This window comes from Rhincodon typus, chromosome 31, assembly GCF_021869965.1.
Source record: "Rhincodon typus isolate 14 chromosome 31, sRhiTyp1.1, whole genome shotgun sequence".
In the NCBI taxonomy this organism is placed as follows: domain Eukaryota; kingdom Metazoa; phylum Chordata; class Chondrichthyes; order Orectolobiformes; family Rhincodontidae; genus Rhincodon; species Rhincodon typus.
The window spans coordinates 32,604,220-32,628,560 of NC_063362.1; the positions used below are offsets into that span (position 1 = coordinate 32,604,220).

The 24,341-nt window shown below is 37.9% G+C and overlaps 1 protein-coding gene across 1 annotated transcript in view; it reads right to left on the reverse strand.

Annotated features, from left to right (window-relative positions):
• Window positions 1–8,043: 8,043 nt before the first annotated feature.
• LOC109918788 (eukaryotic translation initiation factor 4 gamma 3) overlaps window positions 8,044–24,341 on the reverse strand; it is a 273,469-nt gene continuing 257,171 nt past the window's right edge. The window contains exons 18-21 of the mRNA XM_048614905.1: window positions 19,401–19,547; window positions 16,388–16,469; window positions 13,941–14,087; window positions 8,044–10,583 (exon numbers count right to left, since the gene is read on the reverse strand). Coding sequence (XP_048470862.1) covers window positions 10,402–10,583; window positions 13,941–14,087; window positions 16,388–16,469; window positions 19,401–19,547 — 558 coding nt within the window. The 3' untranslated portion in view covers window positions 8,044–10,401. The remainder of the gene's footprint in view (window positions 10,584–13,940; window positions 14,088–16,387; window positions 16,470–19,400; window positions 19,548–24,341) is intronic.

The following is a 24,341-nucleotide window of genomic DNA, read 5'->3' on the forward strand; positions in this document are numbered from 1 at the left end:
CTCCTCTGATGCTGCTTGGCCTGCTGTGTTCATCCAGCTCTACACCTTGTTATCTCTGGTACACAATTAGTCCTGTCTTGTTGCTTCTCCAGATTGACACCTCATATCTAGGTATACCTAGTACTGTTCCAGGAATGTCCTCCTGCATCCTTATTGAACTCAGGCTTGATGATCTGGTAGAGTGGGGCATATGCTAGGCCATTAGGTTGTAGATTGTATTCAAGTAAAAATCTGCTGTAGCCAGTTTCCCACAGCACATCCTGAATTCCCAGTCTCAAGTTGCTGGATCTGTTTGTACTGTATCCCATTCAGCAAGCTGATTATCCTTCATGGTGTTCTGATGCCTTTCTCAATGTAAAAACTGAACTTTGTCTCCACAAGGACTGTGCGGTGCTCACTCTTACCAACACTGTTGTGGACACAGGCATCTGCAGCAGGCTATTGGTGAGGACATGATCAAGTCCATTTTTCTGTCTTGGTTCCTTCACCAGCAGCTGCAGACTCAGTCAGGCAGCAGTGTCCTTTAGGACACAAAAACATAAGCTGCTGTAAAATCTCAGCAGGTCTGGCAGCATCTGTGGAGAGAAATCAGAGTTAAAGTTTCAGGTCTGGTGACCCTTCTCCAGAACTGATGTTAGTGAGGAAAAGTAGGATTTTCATATAGAAGGTTGGGGGGGGGGGGGGGGGGGGGGGGGGGGGGGGGGGGTGCAAGTTGTCTCTCTCATATACTCTCTCTTCCCCCCACCCCAACCACACACACACTCTCTGTTCCTCCCCAACATTCTCTCTCTCTCCTCCCCCCTCATACACATGCACACTCACATAAATCTATGGGGTGAATTTGTATTTCTAGATACATTCTATTTTGTTCAAAAAGCACAACTTGTACAATGTGGCATTTTATAAATTTCTACTTTAGAAATAAAACCAGTCTAATTCCAAACCAAATCAGAAACAAATTCTAAACAAGAGCTCACACCTAGCATGCATTGTCTGAATTAACATGTCACCTCTTCTTTAGATTGATAAAACCGTTAGTTCTCTCAGGGGCAGTGACTTGAAAGAAATTCAGGGATTTACATATACATATTAATCAATTAAAACCTTCTAACTGATTTAAGATTTAACATAATCTTTGGTTTGTTTAATACATCCTCATCAGTTGTGTGTCCCTTTGATCTTTTAATTATAAATTCTGTGTGCTTCTTTTTCACTTCACCTGACAAAGGGGCTTGTGTTTGTAAATAAACCCGTTTGACTATAATCTGGTTAACACAATGTGGAGCTGGAGGAGCACAGCAGGCCAGGCAGCATCAGAGGAACAGGAAAGCTGACGTTTCGGGTCGGAATTTCTGAAGAAGGGTCATATAGTTAAATTCTGTGAAAATCTAATCACCAAATTGTAGTTGTGATAAGTATATATTTTCAAATTCCCTTTATTCTCAATATTTTAGCAATTGCAACAAAGGTTGATAGGTAGATTACTGGAATTTCAGTACTTTAGGTAAAAGTCTGAGCTTTATTCTTCAAATATACAATGTAAAGTGTACTGATTGCCTTTTTGCATATTCCCATTCATTATTCATTCCACAGTATCTTTGGCCAATTTAAAGTGAACAACATCAGAGCTGGAAAACGGATCTTTTAAAAGAAGATTTCAACTGATTCTAAAATGTTCAAAGTGAAGTGGAGAGCAGAACTCAATCCACTCTGACTGCAGTATCTCTTACAGCAAGCCTGCTCTATCATTTTATCATGGGCCATTTGTCATTAAGTCCAAGACATTGTTTAAATCATTTGCTACTTGGATCACCATAAACCACACAGATGAATATCACTAAAGCATTGAGAGGACTGGCAGTGAGAGTAGAAAGACTATCCAATATAATCTAGCTGGATTGTCACAAGTGATACCGGTGAAACTTGTAGTAGATTTTCTTCCACATTTCTGAAAACATCTAGAATCTTTCAGCAGTGGAACAACATTCACTGTATAGTACATCTGAGGAGGGAGTGGCATCCAGTTATATCACTGGATTAGTAATCCAGGACTCTAGGCAAGGGGTTTGATTCCTACCATTGCAGATGGAGAAATTTTCAATAAAATGTTAGGCTGTTGATCATTGTAAAAACCTTCCTCATTAACTGATATCCGTAAGGGAAGGAAATCTGCTCTCACCGTCTGGTCTGGCCTACAAGTGACTTCAAACCTACAGCAATGGAGGATCAGCAGTAAATGTTGACCAAGCCAGGTCACACCCCATTAAACAGATAAAACAATCCTGAAAGGTCTCAAACAACTATCTGGTTTAACTTCCCCACTCTTTCCTTGTACTCTTCAAAGTGAAAAACTACATTCGAAATGGCAGCATCTGCGGTGACAAATTAAAGTTAAAATTTTAGGATCAGTGACCCTTCCTTCAGCGGACCCAAAACATTAACTCTGATTTCTCTCCACAGGTGCTGCCCGACCTGCTGCTGAGCTTTTCCAGCAATTTTTGTTTCTGATTTTCAGCATCCACAGTTCATTCATTCCTCCTCTCCACCCCACCCCCATCCAAATATAGCCTTTTTGACACTTTAACATTTTATATTCGATGCTTCTGGAACTGTATTTTTCTCTCACTAAGGAGAGATTCTTAGGCTCTCAAACGGACTGGGCTCTGACGATATAAAATAGCACAATCCCAAATCACTGTTTTGTCATACAGAACCAAGACAATGTTCATTACACATTGACCATTTTTGAGATTGGTTCCTGACCTGTAGGTGAGGCAATGGCCTAGTGGTATTATCACTGGACTGTTAATCCAGAGACCCGGATAACATTCCGGGGACCGGGTTCGAATCCTGTCACAGCTGATGGTGGAATTTGAATTCAATAGAATATCTGGAATTAAGAATCTAATGATGACCATGAATTCATTGCCGATTGTCAGGAAAAACTGTCCTTTAAGGAAGGAAACTGCCATGCTTACCTGGTCTGGCCTACATGTGACTCCAGACCCATAGCAATGTGGTTGACTCTGAACTGCCCTCTGGGTAATTAGGGCTGGACAATAAATGCTGCCTAGCCAGTGACGTCCTCATCCCATTAATGAATAAAAAAGTGTTTAACGAGGTAAGCGTTTAGTCACATCCTAAAAAGTAATCAGATCTTCTATTCCACCAGCCACCCTGCCCACATAGCATATTGAGACAGGCTGCTTCACTGCTCCAAGTTATGTTTCAGATCAAAGAATTAAACTTACCTATAAGGGTAAACGATTGGCAACTATATCCCTGGTCGATGGGGTGGGGGTATAGATTGCTTCCAGTTCTCAAACCAGAATCTTTTATCTGGAGTTCTCTGAACTCAGCCAAATTGTCTACAGTTTGACCTCATGTCAGAGGTTCAGCATGCAAAAACTGTTTCAAAAGCTGGTAATTGTAGCAAGGTAATTCTGAGAAAGATCTATGCTTGATAAGCCAAGGGGAATAATTATTAATGCATACTAGTCTGCACTGTTCTATTTGTCATTGAATTTACACATATACTGTCTTTCCCCACTATTGATGTTTGGTTATATTACACCATTTAAAATTACATCTTCAAGCAAATTGAGTATCTCAACAATATGTGATATAAAATAGATCAGACAGGGACAATAATCCCATTTTTGAACCCTGATCAACATCCACTGAACATTATTGAAAGTACTCAAGCTGAAATGGGACAAAGACCAAAATAAGCCTGACTCTGCCATTTCCTAGCAAGCCTATGAGTTCAGACCTAAATGAACACGAGCAAGTTTAAGAAATGCTATGGAATGTGTCAGATGATAGCACAGCAAAGGCCTGGGGCCTTAATAAGCACTTGGGCGAAACAGTGCATCTCCTTAAGCGTGTGATATAATCAGAGTAAGCAATGGATAGGAGGGAAATGGTTGTGTGGATTCAATGTCAAACCATATACAAATAGGATCGAGAAGATTCTGAAAGAGGAGATTAAAAAACAGAACCTATTCGAATAAGACACCACACTTATCATTGTTCATTTTCTGGGCATTAGCAGTCACTACTAATATCACATTATTGAATGTGTACTTAGCCCAGATTTAATTTTGTGGAAGTTTAACAGGCAATTAAAGGTGCAATGCAACAACTTCATAATACTCACAGGAATACTGAATGTCAAATGCTATTTTTTGCTAATTGAATAGCAGAGCAGTGCCACAGTTTCTAAGTTGGTGGATCTTTCTTCCTTGCAGCAAGTTATTTTGATTTAATTTGTTTATTAACAACATGTATCATTCAGGGCCCATCATGTTTTCAACAAAGTCTGGTTCCTCATTTTTAGAAGTGGGCATGTGGAGGTGTAGCATGGTTGTCAGGACTGTGACAGTGCACCACTCACCATTTAGTGATCTGCAGTTTCATCGGGTATCAATTTTTTCCACTCCATATAACATTTGCACAAAGATCTTTTTCATGTCTTTTGTATCAACATAACATGCTCATAACTTACTGTATTACTCTACTCTGACAAACGCATTTCCCACAAGTTTCCCTTAACCATATAAAGTTTATGAATATTAGGCATAATGAGGCTTTTATATGCTTGTCTAAAATAGCAAGCAAAAAGATCTGTCACCAAAAATCTTTGGCCAAATGTCCTAACATCTTTTAATACTTCAGTTATATTTCCAAAAAAAAAAAAAAAAAAAAATCCATGCAAGATGCAATTTTCCAGGGTTTAGATTACTTTGGAAAGCAAGATGGAAAGATATTATGGTATTGGACTTCAATAAGGCTAAAACATTACATATCTTAAATTTCTGTAAAGGTCAGTGCTAATAATCAAAACAAGGGTTTAAACTGTCAACCAATTGCTCACATTTATATTTATAAATTGAGTTAAGGGAACTATTATTTTGTGATTAATACTGGTATAACTGTTAAGAAAGAATTAGTTTCCCTGTACCTGAGATTGTTGACTTGTTCGCTGAGCTGGCTTGTTTTTGTTCAGATGTTTCATCACCATTCTAGGTGGCATCATCAGTGGAGCCCCTGATGAAGTAATGTTATTCTACTCTGTTTGGAATTTATACCGTCTGGTCCGTTACTCACCACAGACCAAAGAGTATAAAGTCCAAGCAGAGTCGAATAACATCACTTCATCGGAGGCTCCACTGACGATGCCACCTAGAATGGTGACAAAACATCTGAACAAAAACAAGCAGGCTCAGCAAGCAAGTCAACAACCTCATCCACAACCTGAGCTACAGATCTTTGCCAAATACTTCCCTGTACCTTTCTGGGAAAAACAAAGACCCTTCAAAATGATTTTTTTCTTTCCACTCAGAAATTGTGCAACAGGATTAAAGCCGTGCAACTTCAAGGCAGTAGATTCCCAGGGTTTGGACTAACATGGAAACCATATCAAATTCTGTCAATCAGTAGGAGTGGATAGACAACTGCAGAAAAGAGAAAAGGAGGGAAATGCCATTACCAGATTCCCAGAAGGCCAACATATATACATCAGTCAACTGAAGCAACAGCTGCAGTAATAAGTTACTTCTGATCATAAACTGCAAAAACATATATAACACCAAATATTACAATAAATCAGATTACATGGGATATTAAAATTCGTTAAATGATAGAACTAAGTTCTGACACTGTGTGGTACATTTCTTTCATAGAAATTAAAGACCCAGAACTCATGATTACACAGGCAGAAATTAGTTATGACTAGAAGTCAAAGAAACCTCAAGTACAGCATTAATCTTCACAGATGACAAATCTGTAAACCTGTGAATACATTAAATACATACCAGTTTGTAGCATTCATTATTCACAAGGTCAAACAATGCATTTTATGACAAAGCTATGGATAACGTTTGATATAAATGAAGTGCAATACAGAGAATTCTCAATAAATTGTAGGAAAATATCTTGAATAAATCAATGATTTTGAATTAATAACTTAAAAGGGTGTAGAGATGCAAATCACTAAGTGACCAATAATAACATGTTCACTTTGTAAAAATTGGCCATGCGACCTCAAGAATGATAATTTGCTTTTAGCTTGAGTCACACTTCAAAGTTTTAATTTGGAACTATATTGTGGGTGAGCAGAGGGAATTGTTATTACAATGTTATGCAGTAGTATACAGCACCACAATGAAATGGAGCATGACCATTAAGTATTCTGAACAATTGGTTGCTTGTGGTACTCCTATCACATAGTTAATTAGCTAACTTCACTCACGTTAACTCCTCAGGATGAGTTTTTGACCTCCAATGTCAGAGAAACAGTGTAAAATATTCTAAACCATTTCCAAATTGAAGGTGACAGCAGTGGTTTCAACAGCACTAGTCAATACATATGTAACAATGGTGAATTTAGGAATGGGTGTTGCAGATACGTTAATTTGATGGATTACACCAAGGCTAGAGATCTCAAATTCAGCAGGTTATCCAGGAAACATCAAGCAAGAGGAGAGATGAAAGAGAATAAAGGGACAAATGAACGTCAGGTCATCATTGCCCCAAAGTACTGAACGCCATCAGAGGAAGGAAGAAAAGAAAATCAAACCCATCAAGGTGATGCCCCTCAAACAAAATTCCTAAATGTGACAAGATTGAATGAAGTTAAATCCTGTCTGTGGGAAAGAGCTTTTAACTTGCAAAGCTGATTTAGATTTGGTCATTTTTTAAAAAGTAAACTGATGAGAACTACTGAGAGTGTGAATAAAACTGGTGACAAGTATTAAGTTAAAAATAATTTCAGTACATTTACCAAGTGTGAAGATAAACTCTTTTTGGAGAACATTGTGAAATAACAATCTCATGGTGGAATAATAGGACAAACAGGAAAAACAGAATTCAATAATAATCTATACTTGAAATTTCTGTTACCCTAATGGGGTAAATAAACCTAATCTTTTGCACAGGAATACTTGATTGTGTTCTGGGACTTGGTCAATCCAGTGAGCAATGTTTTTATTATCTTCTTTACAGACAAAAGTAGTTAAAGAAATATTACTGCACAACAAATAATGATTGTAGTTCCTTGCATCAAAGCTTTCCTTAACGATTCGAGCAGGAAAAATTGCTTCAGCAAAAGCCTGATGTCCAACTTCAAGGAGGTGGTCATGTTATTCTAATTACACAGGCTAGTTATCCAGAGGCCCACGTTAATGTTCTGGGAATGAACTCCTCCATGGCAGATGGAGAAATCTGAATGCATAAAATCTGGAATTATATACTAGCCTAATGACAACCATGTCGATTGTTATACACACTTATCTGGTTCACTAATGCTCTTCAGGCAAAGAAATCTGCTGTCTAGCTTGCATGCGATTCCAAACACTAGATATGTTGTTGAATCTTAGTTGGCTTTGTAGGCCATTGCAAACGGCAATCAGTTCAAGGGTGACAAGGAACGGGCAACAAATGCCAGTGACACCCACATCCCACATGAGAATAATTTTTAAAAAAAATCAAATACCCTTAAGGCTTCTTTACTGATTGACTACATTATCATGATCTTAGTAGTGCTTCATCTCAAACTTCTTAAGTCTTACTAAAAGCTGTAGTAAATCCTTTATTAACTGATAAGCTTCTGACTACTTGAATGATTCAATAACTATCCTGTTCTTGTTAAGTAACTACAGGTACACCACCTTTGAGTTGACTGCTGTTAGATTAAGTGTGATTATTAATTTCTATCTGCAATGCTTGAATTTATAGATTGAGCTCTACTGAACATTATGCAAAGATTCTCAGTTGGAATGCAATTTCGTTTTAACACTTTCTTTATCAGCACTCATTTATATACTTTTTCGATGGGTCAGTTTAGTTAGCCCAATTGTTCTCAAACTGTAAAACTGCAGGCCAATTAGAGAACACAAGTGCATCACATTGATGAGTCGCTCAATTACAACTTTATAACGGTAAAGGATTACAATTGACTGAAAAAGATACTGGAGATAATTGAGTACAAATCTGTTTCATACAGTTGGAACATTCATAAAGCACTATTCATGCATTCAGCAGAATTTTTCAGCTCTTTAAACTTAAAAGGATTTGTATCAAGATCAATTACCTTCCATTTTTAATTATTTAACATGACAAACTACAAAATGCACAATTACTTTTTATCTTGATTTGAAAGTGGTATTCCATGCACAACTATGAGAAATAAGCCACTCAAAGTGATGTTCTAATAAAATAGGTATTCACAGAGCTTTGACATTCCAGCATCTGGGTGGTGATTAAGAATTAGGAGCAGGCTAATATCATCATTATATACTGAACAGGGCAAACCAACAGCAGTTTAACACTTGTAATGGTCAAGTTTTGACACAGCACCATAGTTGATTTTTTATTAATGCGCACTTGGGCCTAACCAATACTTAGCAAAACCCATATAATACAGAGTAATTTAGTGCAATAACATAAATCTTGTATCAACTAGACAGTCACTGTTCTGCAATGCTCTTCTTGAATCCAAATTTTGGGGTCCTTAAAAATTGTAAGAATGTATATTCAACTCTCGTATCTACTATTTTTGTATTTCTAATTTGTACACAAGATGACTGATAGACACGAATCTCCATTTTGTTAATACAGCGAATATTATTTATATCCTTACATTGGTATTTACCACTTCCTCAGGTCACATCTCTAGAATAAACCACAGAACAAGAAAATTCAATTGGTTTTGGGTCTGTTCCAGCTTTTTGGATGTGCACACATTTCAATCTATGGTGCATACAGACAGCAATTCAGGTTGATGCTCATCTTGTTACAAATTGAAACAAGATAAAATCAGCATTGACACTCATGGCTCTTAAACCTAGGTTTTAGCGTTCATAGGCCCATCTCATTACATAATGGGGTGATTAAGTGAGACATCGTCAAACCAGAACATGACTATTTAACATGTACAGACTTTGAAAACAGAAAAAAAAAATCCAACCCATTATATATTACCAGCCTAGAACTGATTTAATTCAAGTTATGCAGTTATTTAATGGCATCTCAGAGTCTGGAACATTATCTTCATAAGCATTCCAAAAGCCATCTTGCCATTGAAGCAAGTTTTAAAATCATAGCTGATCCATATTATGCTAAGCTTTTCAAAACCAATTATCAAAAAAAATGCACAAACTGGTACAAGTAAAATCTAGTGTTAATCTTTGAGACACTGTTTAAATCAAACCAGCAACTCATGAGATAAACCACATAACTTTCAGAAAAGTGCTCTTTCACATGGTAATATCCTCGATTTGCTGTAACTAGCATCAATGGAAGCAGCTTGTGTGAAAGGTTGCATCTGTGTTTGGAAAACGTAACCCTTTTATATCATATATTCTGACCTCCTTTTCTTTCACAACGAAAGCTCTTACAGGCGTCTCAATCCAATGGTTGAAAGTTTCTAAGGAGAAAGGATCCTCATTTGTGCAGTATTTTTTCAAAAAAACTTTCTGCAACATCCCAATAACTGACTAGTGTCAGCCAGCTATTTGATACAACTTGTCACAACAATGGGCATTCAATTATATAATACAATGAGGTAACAGAGTACAAAAAAAAGGTCAAACCAGTTTGCAAACTTATGTAGAACCAGTCTTGTGATCATGAATTCTCAGATAAACAGTAGTTTGTATTTATTTTTTCAACTTGCACGGTCTGTATTTATTTAGTTTTGAAAGTGAAAAGATAGTAATGAGTCATTTTTTTAAATATTTCTCTTTATGTATTTACAAGCTTTTGAGTAGCTCTATAGTTTGAAAGTATTACAAGCACTTCCTCAAGTTGAATTTTTTTTGTACAAGTTCTCCATGTTCTGCAGTTCATAATGTACGGCTTGGAAATTCGGGGAGCGTCATCTTCCAGTTGAATGTTATGTACATTTCTAGAGCAAGCTGAAGCAGGCAGGAAGAATTACTGGTACATATTACTACTTTCAGCCATCATTGTTAACCCCCGCCCATATACTAAATTTTGATGCCCTGTATTTGTTTGAAATGGCCTTGTGGGCAAAAGTTTGGGTTGCTTTTCTCTATGTTACATTCTGTTTACAGTAACTGCAAACTCAAATTACATCACTGTTGCAGTTCTAAAAATAAATTAAAGTGTTCAAATTTTTATTTTTTTGCTGCACAAAGAAGTGGAACCATCTGTCCTTTTAAAAATAACAAAAAAGCTTAAAATTTAAAACAAAAATATTTTCTATAAATAATACATTTTTTAGTGCTCCCACCCATGGTTCTTTAACATCACCGCGGCTTTTCTTTACGTGCGTGTACCATAATTTTCATCATGATCGCTGACTGTATATCCGTGCATATTTGTTGCGATGATTGGCCTTTTTGCACTTTGATTGGCGAAGACATTTTTTGTTTTTTTTTAGTTATCTTCTGACTCTTCCTCAGCTTCTCTTAGCCATGTAAAAAAAGCTGTGACAGATTTTAGCGCTACCCCTTTGCCGCTCTGCTCTGCTGGGTCTTTGCTACTTTCCCACTTGTAGAATGCATCTTCAGATATAACATCCTCATCATACAAAGTGTCGAAAAACATTCTTAACAAGTCTGTATGAAGGACAGAGATGGAGAAGGAACACAGACTGTTAGTATTGTGTAACACCAAGTAAAACATTTTTCTGTCCATATTAAGAGGCAAAACCTGTCATGAAAGGGGAGGACAAAGATGATAGAAAGTCGACATGGATACTGTCAGTTCTGCTGCAACGCATGTTGCTTTAATGCGATTGAAGAATTTAGACCGCTATTTGTAGAATGCAAACTTTCCTTACATGTATTGGCTATGATGCGATTCCGGCCCCGTTAGTTTAAATGGTGCAGCTATTGCGCGATTTTTTTTATAACGCGAGATTGCAGGAGAACAGAACTATCTCGTTACATCAGAACCAACTGTACAAGATTTGATATAACAACTTTTATATTAAAACTAAGAACATTTTAAATAAAATGCAGATGATTGCAAGTCTGTGGAATATTTGACTCCAATTAACGACTGAACCAGTGCCGGTGACAAGCAAGTTAAGACAGGCAATTGAAGAAAAGGAGAATAAAGAAATACAAGAATGGCCTTATGTAATTGAGATCACTGTTTGTGCGGAGAGTGCACTCTAGCATGGACTCCTTGGGTTGAGTGGCCTACCTGCATTGCCATCTAAGACACAATAGTTTTGAACAAAGTAATTTACCAGTTCAATTTTTTATGATCCAACATACTGGATGTGCTTTAGCCTATTCAACTTGAAATTACCTCCCTTCTCTGTGGTAAGAGCAACTGCATAGAAATCAAGATGGGGATTGTAGCCATTTCCCCACCACACAGCCCCAGTCTAACCCAAGAATATGATAGTCACATGCAGCATGCTACCACCACTTTGGGTCAAGACCTCGGTCATTAAGGTATACAGCACAGAAACAGACCCTTTGGTCCAACTCGATGTCCTAAACTGATCTAGTTCTATTTGCCAGCATTTGGCCCATATCCCTCGAAACACTTCCTATTCATGTACCCACCCAGATGCTTTTTAAAATGTCATAAATGTCACCACCTCCACCACGTCCTCTGGCAGCTTGTTCCATACATGCACCAACCTCTGCGTGATAAAGTTGCCCCTTGTATCCCTTTTAAATTTTTCCTCTCTCACCTCAAATCTATGCTCTCCAATTTTGGAGTCCTCAACCCTGGGAAAAAAACTGTGGCTATTCACCCTATCTATGCTCCAGGGAAAAGTCTCAGCCTATTCAGACGTTCACTATAGTTCAAACCCTCCAATTGTGGCAACATCCTTGTAAATCTTTTCTTAACAACACCTTTTCTATAACAGGGAGACCAGAATTGAATGTAGTATTTTAAAAGCAGCCTCAATGTCCTGTACAGTTGCAATATGATGTCCCAACTCCCTATTCAATGCAGCGACCAATGAAGGCAAGCGTGCCAAATGCCTTCTTCACTATCCTGTTTACATTTGACTCCACTTTCTCGGAACTATTCACCTTCACCCCTTGGTCTCTTTGTTCAGTAACAGTCTCCAGGGCACTACCATTAACTATGTAAGTCCTGCCCTGGTTTGCATTACCCCAATGCAACACCTTACATTTATCTAAATTAAACTCATCTGCCACTCCTCAGCCCACTGGCCCATCTGATCAAGATCCCTTTGTACTCTGAGGTAACCTTCTTGGTTGTCCACAATAAACCAATTTTGGTGTCATCTGCAAATTACTAATCATACCTCCTATGTTCACATCCAAATCATTTATATAAATGACAAAAAGCAGTGGATCCTCACAGCACACTTCTGGTGACAGGCCTTTCGTCTGAAGAACAACCCTCCATCAACACCCTCTGTTTCCTACTTTCAAGCCAATTTAGTATCCATCAAGGTAGCTCCCCCGGTATTCCATGCGATCTAACCTTGCTAACCAGTCTACAACACAGAATCTTGTCGATCGCCTTGCTGAAGACCATATAGGCAATGTCTACTGCTCTGCTTTTATCAATTTTCTTTGTCACCGCTCCAAAAAACTCAATCAAGCTAATGAGACAAAGCCATTCTGACGATCCCTAATCAGTCCTTGCTTTTACAAATGCATGTAAAATCCTGTCTCTCAAAATCCCCTCCAACAACTTCACCACCACCACCGACGTCAGGCTCACTGGTCAATAGCTCCCTGGCTCATTCTTACCACCTTTCTTAAATAATGACACCACATTACCCACCCTCCACTCTTCTGGCTCCTCACCCATGGCTGTCGATGATACAAGTGTCTCAGCAACAGGCCCAGCAATCTGTTTTGGTCCCTGATCAGTTCCCAGTAATTTATCTACCTTTATGCATTTTAAGACCTCCAGCATTTCCTCTTCTGAAATACAGACACTTTTCAAGACATCAATGTTTATTTCCCTAAGTACCCTAGCTTCCATGCCCTTCTTCACAGTAAATACTGACATGAAATATTAATTCAGTATCTCACCCATCTCCTGTGGTTCCACACATAGCCTTGTTAATCTTTAAAGGGCTCCAATCTCTCCCTAGTTACTCCTTTGTCCTTAACGTATTTGTGGAATCTCTCTGGATTCTCCTTAACCCTATATACCAAAGCTATTTCATGTCCCCTTTTAGGCCTCTTGATTTCCCTCGTAAGTACACTCCTACTCCCCTTATACCCCTTGTTCCCATCTGACAAGTCAACAAAGTCTCTTGGTTTACGTGGCCTGGTACCATGTAATATTGTATGTTCACCCACTAAACCAGGGAGTTCCTTTGATACTTATTGTAAACCAATAAGTTCAAAGAGACATTGTGATAGTGATAAATATGTTAAAAGTACCACATGCACAGAATTAGGCCACTTTCTTTTTTTAGAAGTGAATAATTCAGGAACTGATGTGTAAATGCTTAAAAGGTCTGGTAACATAAATCTTCACCTTTCTGTTTGTTGAGGCAGTACTCCAGTGGTAATACTTGTAGACTTGTAGACCAGATCCCCAGACTAATGTTCCAGGGATAAGGGTTTGAATCCTACCATGACAGATGGTGAAATTTGAATTCAATGAAAGAAAAATCAAGAATGAAAAGATAGCCTAATACTGACTGTGTAACCTGTGTCAATTGTTGTTTAAAAATAAACTAGAATGCTAGCCTTGCTTGGTCTGGGTTATATTCCAAGTCCACAGTAATGTGGCTGTATCTTAATTGCCTTCTGGACAATGAGGGATGAACAATAAATACTGGCATTGCCAGCAACACCCACATCCCATGACAGAATGAAAATGACCTCTTTGAGGGAATACGTTGTTGGGGATAAGGACAAGGAATAAAGAGAAGGAAAGGTAGACATGAGACAAGATTGAGTATAACTCAGAATTTAGATTAAATTGCACCAAAAGTTAAGTACAATACTTACTAGGGGGTTGATCAAGTTTTACTATTAATGCTTGTAGTGCATAAAGTGCTTGTAATTCTCTTTCAGTATCGGAGTTAAGGTACTTCAGTAATAATCGCAATCTCTGCTGTACAACGTTTGCATCCACTCGACTTGGAGCTCCTTCCCCTATAGATAACAACGCAGTATTGGAAAAGAAGACAAGTGTACAAAAGTATCAAAAGCATCTTTAATGCCATAACCCTAGATGAAATAAAAACATCGATTTAAACTTGATTTTTGCAGAATAGTCTGACTAAATAACACATTTCACATACATGATGTGCATTGGAATTTTAAAAATGTTTGTTCCATAGTAAGCCTGGATAATACACCTTTCTATAAATTCCAGAGGTTCTTATTTTATCTGCCACAGTGTTTTAAAATATTTGGAGGTGCTGATGGCCTAGTGGTATTATCGCTGGACTGTTAATCCAGAGACCCAGTCAACGTTCTGGGGACCTGGGTTCGAATCCTGCCACAGCAGATGGTGGAATTTGAATTCAATAAATATCTGGAATTAAGAATCTAATGATGACCATGAAGCCATTGTTGGAAAAACCCATCTGGTTTACTAACTCCCTTTAGGGACTAACTTCCTTACCCCGGTCTAACTTAAATGTGACGCCAGACCCACAGCAGTGTTGTTGACTCTTAACAGCCCTTTGGGCAATTAGGGATGGGCAACAAATGCTGGCCTAACCAGTTACGCCCACATCCCATGAATGAAAAAAAAATTAAGACATCGAGTTTCAGAGGGAGCAGCACAAACAACTTTGCTCTACTTAATCTTTATTCAAATGCACATCACAAATGCAGGTCCTAGTGGATATAAAGCAGAAATACTGTAATTAATTTTAAATTAAATTAACAGTTGATCTGTTAAAAACAAGGAAAGCCATCCCCGGCGATAGGTCATTTCAGAGTGAATTAGGAGGCAAGTGGAAATGACTTCCCCAAAAGGTTTTAGTATTGGGTCAATTATGTTTTTAGGATGGAGACTGATAGATATTGATTAGATAAGGAAGGAAGGATATGAAGCAAACATAGAGGATCATCCAGGATCTCTTTGAATGGCAAGCAGATCAAGCTGAGAGACATTATCCTATGTAGAAAGAATTTACTATTCCCCTACACATGTAGCAACTCCGCCCCATTTTGTTTTGCCCCAGAGGACCATTTATAATCCACTATTTTTGTCTGATGTTACAAGAGACAAATTATCCTATGAAACCATCTACCATATATCCCAAAATGTATAATTACTACTGACAATATGGACTTTCTCCTCCAAAAAAACAGAGGATGCTGAGGCCAAAAGATCATTTACACACTAGGGGAGACATCTGACACCTGGAGGGTCATTGCTGATAATTGCAGCAAGGTTTTTAATTAACAAATACAGGCATTTAAAAAGTAACTATGAACATACTAATATCGTGCGATTTTCAAAAAAATATTCAGTTACTCAAAATTTTAATATTCATCCAACGTGTTTTCTATTCCATTCAGCAATTTCTCATTAGGTTGTATTTGCAGACACACTGAAGCAAAATACAATTTGCAATTCTCTTCATTGCCAGATTCCATTCAGTAGACAACACTTACACAGATTAGACAATGTCTGATCACAAAGTAAGTGGAAAAGTGACGTTACTGGGACACAGTCAGCCTACTTACATTAACTGCTAAAATATCACCCTTAGATTCTCTTTGTACTGGAGGAATGGCAGAGCTATGCAAAATGGCTTTGATGAAATTAGTAGCCCATCATGGAGACCTTTGATCCTCCCATGCTAAAAACTGTCTCTCAGCTTCGCTGATTCGGTCTCTTCATTGGAGTATAATAGCACCACCTATATCAGTTACCACTTGCATCTCAACCTGTAGCAAGACTAGTCAAAACAAATCCTTGGAGCAGTTACAATACATTTCTCAAGCTCAATTAAAAAAAAATTGCTCAACTTTTAGAAAGGCATCAAGCATTTATGACCATGATAGCTTATATTATGGACTCTGTATTCACTGAGTTATGTGACAAAAGGAGAAATTTATAGAACCTGTTTACTTCTAGTCTCCATGTGGTTACTTACCACTCTTATAAACTGTCTTCAGCGAAATTTAGTGTGGTTCCTCACTTATTATGGCAAACAGTATCAATGCTCATTTGGCATTTAAACATTTATGATTAACATAGAACTATAGATTTGCATTTACATTTTCTAAACTCCAATTTAAATATTGTAGGGGCATTGGTGGTTAATCAAAACATCAAATCATTTTTCTAACGTTTTACATTACACTTGGATTTTTAAAAATGAGACCCCATGAGCTATAAATTGTGAACAACTGTTATATAATTCACCAAATGAAAAATGAAGTACATGGTATATTGGAAAGAACAGAGTCCAAAAGATTGCTAATTCTACCTGTAATAGCTGATCTACAAACTGTTGTCATTAAAGCTCGAAGGAATGTAGACGACCCAACCTGTGATTCATCTAAATTAGCCTAAAAGGGAAAAATAAATACTTTTAGAATTTGACATCAACAGCCTTACTCAAAATACTGAACTCGCGAGAAAAGAGGACAGGGAACTGCGGTGTCTTGAAGTTGAATTTTAAAGGTTTTTGTCAGTGTTCCGTCCAGTTGGTTTGCCATGTTACACTCACCAACTCAAGGTGGTTTCTTTTTTATTATTCAATGATGTGGTAATGAGGGAGCAAATTTAATGCTTAATAAATAAATTAGAACAATTTCAGTAAGCAGATGGTTAGTCTATGGAATTCCGTCACAAACCATGCTGAAGTAGAATTTGAAATGCTTTAAAAAGAGAATTAGACAGTTGTTTAAAAAAAAAATCAAAATATTTGGAGACAGACTAGTGTGGCTTGCGGAGGGGAAAAAAAGACCTGTTCCTTCATTATACCTTTCTATGACGAGACTTGCACCTCTCATAACATCAGAACATCCGAAGTCATTTTGTAGCCAATAGTTTGGAAGTGTAGTCACTTGTAATGTTGGACACACAGCAACCAGTTCGCACTTGTCTGAAACTGTGCAATGGGATCCTTTGGCCCATCTCAGGGAGTAGATAGGGCTTTCATTTAAAATAAATACCAAACATATTATTTCCCTCTGTACAGAATTGGAGTGGTAGTCTAGTCATTGTGCTCAAGATTCTGGAATGGGATTTGAGTCCAGAAATCATTTACAAGTTAAACAGCTCAGAACAGAATGAAGCTGTTAACAGATGAGTGTTTATTAAATAAAAAGTTAAAAAGGTTATTAGAATTTACTCCAAAGTCAAATGGCAATGAAATAGATCTGAAGTTCAATTGTTTTCGCCATGAAATGTGTCTGCACTATTTTTCTTTTATACGGTAGATATCTGTACTTGTTCTTGACTAATTACTCAAGGTTCTTGCCAGATTTGTGAATTTAATCAGGAAGTAATGAAAATTTGTCACATCACAATAAATCTTCAACTAATTGATTATTTGTGGTGAGCAAATCACCAGAGATGAATGGAAATTCAACACAATGTTTAATCATCAGAATCTGAGAAAACCACACATGGAGAATCAATTTGCCTGACACAGTGTACACTGCCTGCCTTTACTGTTTTTACTACATACGAAGAATTAAAATTCAATGCAACGCTCCACTACTATGAAATAAAATGACCAACAGCATATAACATCAGTCACCTAAACTCTTGCAGGGACGGCAGGTTAAATTGATCAGATTCCTGACTAGATGCTGGCATATAGCAGGCTATTTAAGTTTATGCATTTTCACATGAGATATAATCCTCACATAAACAAATATTGCTATTGTTTTATATATTTAGAGTCATATAGTACGGAAACAGACCCTTCGGTCCAACTAGTCCACACTGACCATGTTCCCAAACTAAACTAGTCCCACTTCCCTGTGTATGGCCTCTATCCCTCTAAACCCTTCCTATTCATGCTCTTATCCAAATATCTTTTAAATGATCAAAATCAAAGCTGCTGAAAAAGCTCAGCAGGTCTGGCAGCATTTGTGAAGGAGAAAACAGAGTTAACGTTTCGGGTCCGGTGACACTTCCTCAGAACTGATGGTGGCTGGGAAAATGTCAGTTTATATGCAGAAAATAGGGAGGTGGGTGGGGCAGGGAGTAAACGATAGGATACAGCCCTAAGAGAGAGAAAGACAGTTGGACAGGCAAAGGAGTTGCTAACGATCAGGCTGGGAGGGTGAATAGTTGTTAATGGGGACTGTTAGTGACTAACAACAGGGGGTGTTGTAATGGCAGGCTATGTGGTAACAAGGCCTGGTGTGTGGGGTGGGGGGCTGGGACATGGGAGAGTTTAGGCCCTAAAATTATTGAATTCAATATTGAGTCTGGAGGGCTGTAGGGTCCCCAAGCAGAAGATGAGGTGGTGTTCCTCCAGCTTGCGTTGGGCTTCACTGGAACACTGCAGCAAGCCAGAGACAGAGATGTTGGCCAGGGAGCAGGGTGGTGCAGGCAACAGGTAGTTCAGGGTCTTTTTTGTGAGCAGAATGCAGATGTTCTGCGAAGCGGTCGCCAAGTCTACGCTTCGTTTCCCCAATGTACAGGAGACCACATTGTAAGCAGCGAACGCAGTAGACTAGATTCTGGGAAGTGCAGGTGAAGTGTTGCACCTTTAATATCTTTTAAATGATGTAACTGTACCTGCATTATCACTCCCTCTGGTGGTACAATCACACATGAACTATTCTCTGTGTAAAAGTTGCCCCTCATGTCCTTTCTAAAAACTTTCTCCTCTCACCTTAAAAATATGCCCCCTAGTTTTGAACTCCCTCACCCTAGGGAAAAGACCCTTACTATTCACCTTATCTGTGCTCTTCATGATTTTATAAACCTCTATAAGGTCACCCCTCAACTTCCTACTCTCCAGTGAACAAGGTCCCAACCTATCTAGCTTATTTTTATAACAACATTCTGGTAAAACATTTCTGAATCCCCTCCCATTTAATAATATCCCTCCTTTAACAGAGGAACCAGAACTGTACTCAGTACTCCAGAATAGGCCTCACCAATGTACTATACAACCTCAACATTATGTCCCAACTCCTGTACTCAAAGGTCTGAGCAATGAAGGCAAGCATGCTAAATGTCTTTCTGATGATCATATTAATTTTTAATATGACGCATTAGGCCTGGTAGTTGCTGTATTTAAATATTTATCCGTGATTTGGGAAGAGTAAGCAATGTCATACTACTGCTTCTACAAATGTTAGCTATTACACATCAAAAAGGTTAACAAGACATGAGTACATCATTTCTCAGGGTGATGCTGTTATTTTAATAGCTTCATCAGAAAGCAATTACCCTTGTAAATGGAGCAATATGATCAATTTTAAAAAATAGCACAGAATGGTTTAATCTTACATTCCAATAATTCAACCTACTTCTACCCAGTCAAAGACTTGCTCATTGCTAGCCCTGTCTTCAATAATAAGCTTTTCTAGCCACTTGTTCAGTTCTTCAGCAGACAGCTCCATTTTTGAAAGTGCTTCAGTAGGACTAGAAACATCCGATATAGTAAACTCCAATTTCTGCAAAGGAATAACAAAATTAATATTGTCAATTTTAGTGGAAGAGCTCAGATAACATATACATCTCACAACTATGCAAAATTTTATTCCCTGAAATAATCTCTACCCAGTTGACTATTAAATTTGCACTTGGAAATTCAGAATAATTACCAATGATTTCATCTGCCTGGAGATTCACTAAAAACTGAATTTTAGACACAAATGATGGTTAGAAACCATGGCTCTCCAATCTTATTGCCATAGTGGTACAGCTGTGACTGTTGGTGATTCAACAAAGGAATTCAAAAAATGCTGAATGGAAGGTGTCCCGGGTTCTAGAATTGTGAAATTTGAAACATTACATGGTTATTAAGTCACATCAAGAAAAGTAAAATTAAGTAACACTAGGTTAAGGATGCAAAACATTGATGACTGCTGGAGACCATTTCCTAATCTAGGAAAAAGGCATCCTAATGATTGCTAGAATTACCCAGGTCAGGACCAATCTGAAATTTAACAACGTAAGAAATATAAGGAATTGCAGGATGTAAGGTCCTTTGAGCCTGCACTGCACTCAATAAGACGTTGCTGCTCTGATCCTGGCCTCATCTCCACTGTCCTGGCTGTTCTCCATAACCCTCAACTCTCAGTCAAAAATTTGCCCAACTTAGTTTTGAAACAATTCAATGACTCAACTTCCACAGCTCTCAAGTGCAGAATACCAAAGATTCATTACCCGGAAAAGAAATTCTTCCTCCTTTCCTTATCAAATCAGTGATCACTTGCTCAAAAACTATGCATTCTACATTTTCATTACCCAATGAGGGGGACAAATTATTTCAGCATTGACCTTCACAAGCTCCCTCAGCATCTTAGATTGTTTCAATAAGTTCATCTCTCCTTATTCTACACTTCAGAAAGTGTACTGCCAATCTGCTTTACCATTCTTCACAGCACAACCTCTTCATTCCAGGAAACAAACTATGTGAACATCCCAAATATGAAGAACAATCAGAATCACAAAAATACAAGAAAACTGGGTAATAATTAAACTTCAACTTCAATGTTATGATGATCCAGCTGATGTTGATAAAGTTCTGTTTAACAGAATAACTAGTAGAAATGAAGATAAAACAGAATAATCCAATCTACTTACATACAACACTGATATTTTTAAACATGCGGTTAAATTTCACTAATTCCAAAACACTCCATTACAGTATCCAAAAGTTCCTCTTGAACAATACTCGCACCAGAGGGGAAAAAGCTTTTCTAGTACCTTCATAAGCTTAAGTTAACATTACTTCAACTCTTGGTCTGGAAAAATATGACAGACACTTCCTGGATCGACATCAGAGTTCAAATGTACTCAACTTTGATAAAACTTCCTTAGGGTTTTATCCAAAAAATGGAACTTCTTACTTTGAGATAATTCAGTGTTAACAAATCTAACAATCTTCTCCCTTTCTCAGGAGCACACCTTCATCCAACTTCTTTTGTTTCAGAACTGTCCAAAACTGAACTAAAACCTCTCTCTTTCTGTCACTGAGCTATGGGTGTTGCTATTAATCTTCTCTAAGGAATGGGAGTTCCCTACTCTTTATGAAAAAACGCCCAGAAATTTCTAACAGTCCTTGGTGCACAGTTAGAAACGCCCCTAATTTACATAAAATCCATTAGGACTGTTTTAAAAGAAATGACTGTGGCTTCAGGACACGGTGAACAATGCAACGTTGCTGAATAAAATCCCATCTAAACAAAGATGCTGTTAGTTTTCAAAGTGATTATAAGGTTAAATGAATGTTTCAAAATTACACTCAGGAGGGAACCAAAATCGTTTAGTAGAATATCATATACATTTCATTGTTCTGATAAAGATAATTCATTTTTTGATTGCGTATTCATTCAGAAAGCTGAATGAACCACAGTAGTATAAAATAACTGAACTTTATTTGTAGTACTTTAATGTATATTTGATTTCTAATCTTGCAAGATTTCTCTTCTCTCTAAGTACTGATTCCATTAAGAGCTAATTTCTTAGATATGGGCCTGGAACTCTTGTACAAGCTCTTTAATTATGGAAGACATCACAGTCAAGCCCAATGCTGTCCTCCTTACACAATTACGTACACAAATTTCCATCAATGCCAGTAAAAGTGATAGGAGTGGAAATGTTCCGTGATTTTCAACTTCTTTGGCCAGAATAGTTAGATTATTGTAATGTCCTATGCGGTACCACAGAGGGTGAGAGTTAACTTTGCAAAGTACCAAACAGTAAAAATAAAGCTCTCGGATCTGAAATTATGACACTGGCTTGCTCCTTTATGCATTGAGAGGTTACTGAAATTGAAAATTATGTAGAATGCTGGATCTAATAACCTGCAGGCATCCTTTATTCACCGGTATATACAGAATAAGTTTAAGTTTGAAATATAAAGTTTACATTTACTATGCATTCTCCCTCAATTTTTATTTGCAGTGTGATGGATGCAGCAAGACTTGCCCACAGTAATGACTCATTGTTCTCAGTCATGTATATACTACCTCAAACATTAAGGACCATACAAAAATTGTTACATCAAATCGAAAAGTGGCAACATGTTTGGAAATGCCTAGCACATGCTCAAATGAAGGAGACTCCTTGATTTAGCAAACTTATAACAAAATTTCAAATGACAAATCAACATCTTTCATGCAATTCATAAATAGATACTGAAACCTATAGTACAGCATACACTTTCATACACTGAACCTAGAAATTTGGCAGTAACAGCAGTGTTAAAATTAATCCCAATACAGAGATGACATTATTAGCATAATTCCATTCATTAAATATCAATAAATAATCATAATAAAATGGTTACAAAATGGGATTCAGCAGGTTTTTTAAAAAAAATCTTGATCCATTATGTAAGCTGAACAAAACCTTATACAACATTGTAGAGGCGTGCATCAAGAATGTTAAAAATCTTCTAGAATCAGGCAACTTAACTTATGGAAGCAACGCATCTAGATTGGGGAGTAAAGGAATGTTGCAAGGAACCTTCAGCAAACATGTATCATAACTTAAAACAGGAGTACTTAGCAGATCAGGCAAAATTCATGGACAGAAAAAAAATTTTCAGGTCAATGACTTAAATAATTGAGATGAAAGATCAGATACTTCATATAACCAGCATCTGCAACATTTTACTAATGCACTAGCAGTACCTTTGGCTTGCAAAGTAATTTTTGAACTCCACTCTCACACCACAGCCCTAGCCATGTTGTACATCAGAGATTCACAGACATACGAAGATGTGATACAATTTAGCCTAAGTGGACTGGGAGCAGCTACTTGCAGATAAAAACTGTGGGACGGCATTGGCCTGGATTCCAGGATGTTGAAGGATGTAATGGAATAGATATCAAGGGCCCTGGCAGTAATCTTTATATCATCTCTAGCCACAGGTGACATGCCAGAGGATGTCTAAAATTGTCCCAAATTAAAAAAGGGAGGCAGGAACCGACCAGGAAATAACAAGCCAGTCAGAATAACCTGGGTTATTGGGAAGATATTAACAAGAATTCTGAGACTGAGTATACATGTACTTGGAGGGACACAGATTAATCAGGGATAATCAGCAAGGATTTCCGAACATTGGAACAGAAGGAGGCCATTCAGCCTGTTAAACCTGCCCTGCTGTTCAAAACAATCCAGACTAATTTACCAGTTGAATTCAGACAATGACCCAAATTTTCAGTTACTCACTCTGGCAAAGTCTCCCTTGCTCTGACTATGTGCTTTGAACAAACCCTTTTAGCGGCAGTTCTGATTTTACTGACTTGTTTTTCTGAACTTCATGCTACTGTAATTAGCACCTAATTCAGGCAAGGAATTTCAGCATGTTCAGGAGAAACCACTATCAGGCAGCTACCTGTTTAACTGGACTAGTTTAATTTTCTTAAAGGTTATTAGTTCTAGGTCTGGTTCTGACTTTTACTCGATTATTAAGCACAAAATATTTACCAGTTGTAATTCAGATTTTGATCCAAATTCCAAGCTAAAACTGTCTCCCTCTGGTGAAGATTCCCTCACTCTGAATATGTGGCTCACTTAGTGTCTGAGAAATTCGATCAGATTTCTTTGAGCCTGTAATCAGGATTGTTGATGAGAGCATTTGATGTCGTCTGCCTGGACTTTACCAATGGTTTTGATAAGATCCTTCATGGCAGACTGGTCAAGAAAATTAAAGTCCAGGTGATCCAAAGCAAAGCAGTACATCACATCCAAAACTGGCTGAGGAGCAGGAAATAGAGGGTGATGGTCGGAGAATGCTGGGAGCCTATTGGTGTTCCTGAACGATATGGATTTAAACCAAAGCAGGACGGTTCAGAAGTTCATGCATGACACGAAAATTAGTGGAGCAGTAAATAGTGAGAATAGCTGTAAACTGCAGGAGGCTATCAATGAGCATGACTGATCAAATATTTCAATGCCTTTTACCCACCCCAGACCCAAGTAATTTCTCCTCATTTTTAACTTTATGCCCCGGGTCTAGACTCACCAACCTACATTTTACCTGCATTTACCTGGTCTAACCCTTAAGTATGCTTCAAATGAAGTCACCTCTCATTCTTTGAAACTCTAGAGCCCAGGTCCAGTTTGCCCAGTCTCTCTTCACAGGCCATGCACGTCATCCAGGGATCAAGCCTAGTGAACCGTTGCTGCACAAGCTCATATGGCGATGATATCTTTCCTGGGATAAGGAGACCAAAATAAAGCCTGCACACAGTACTCCAGATGCAGACTAACCGAGCTTCTATATAGTTGAT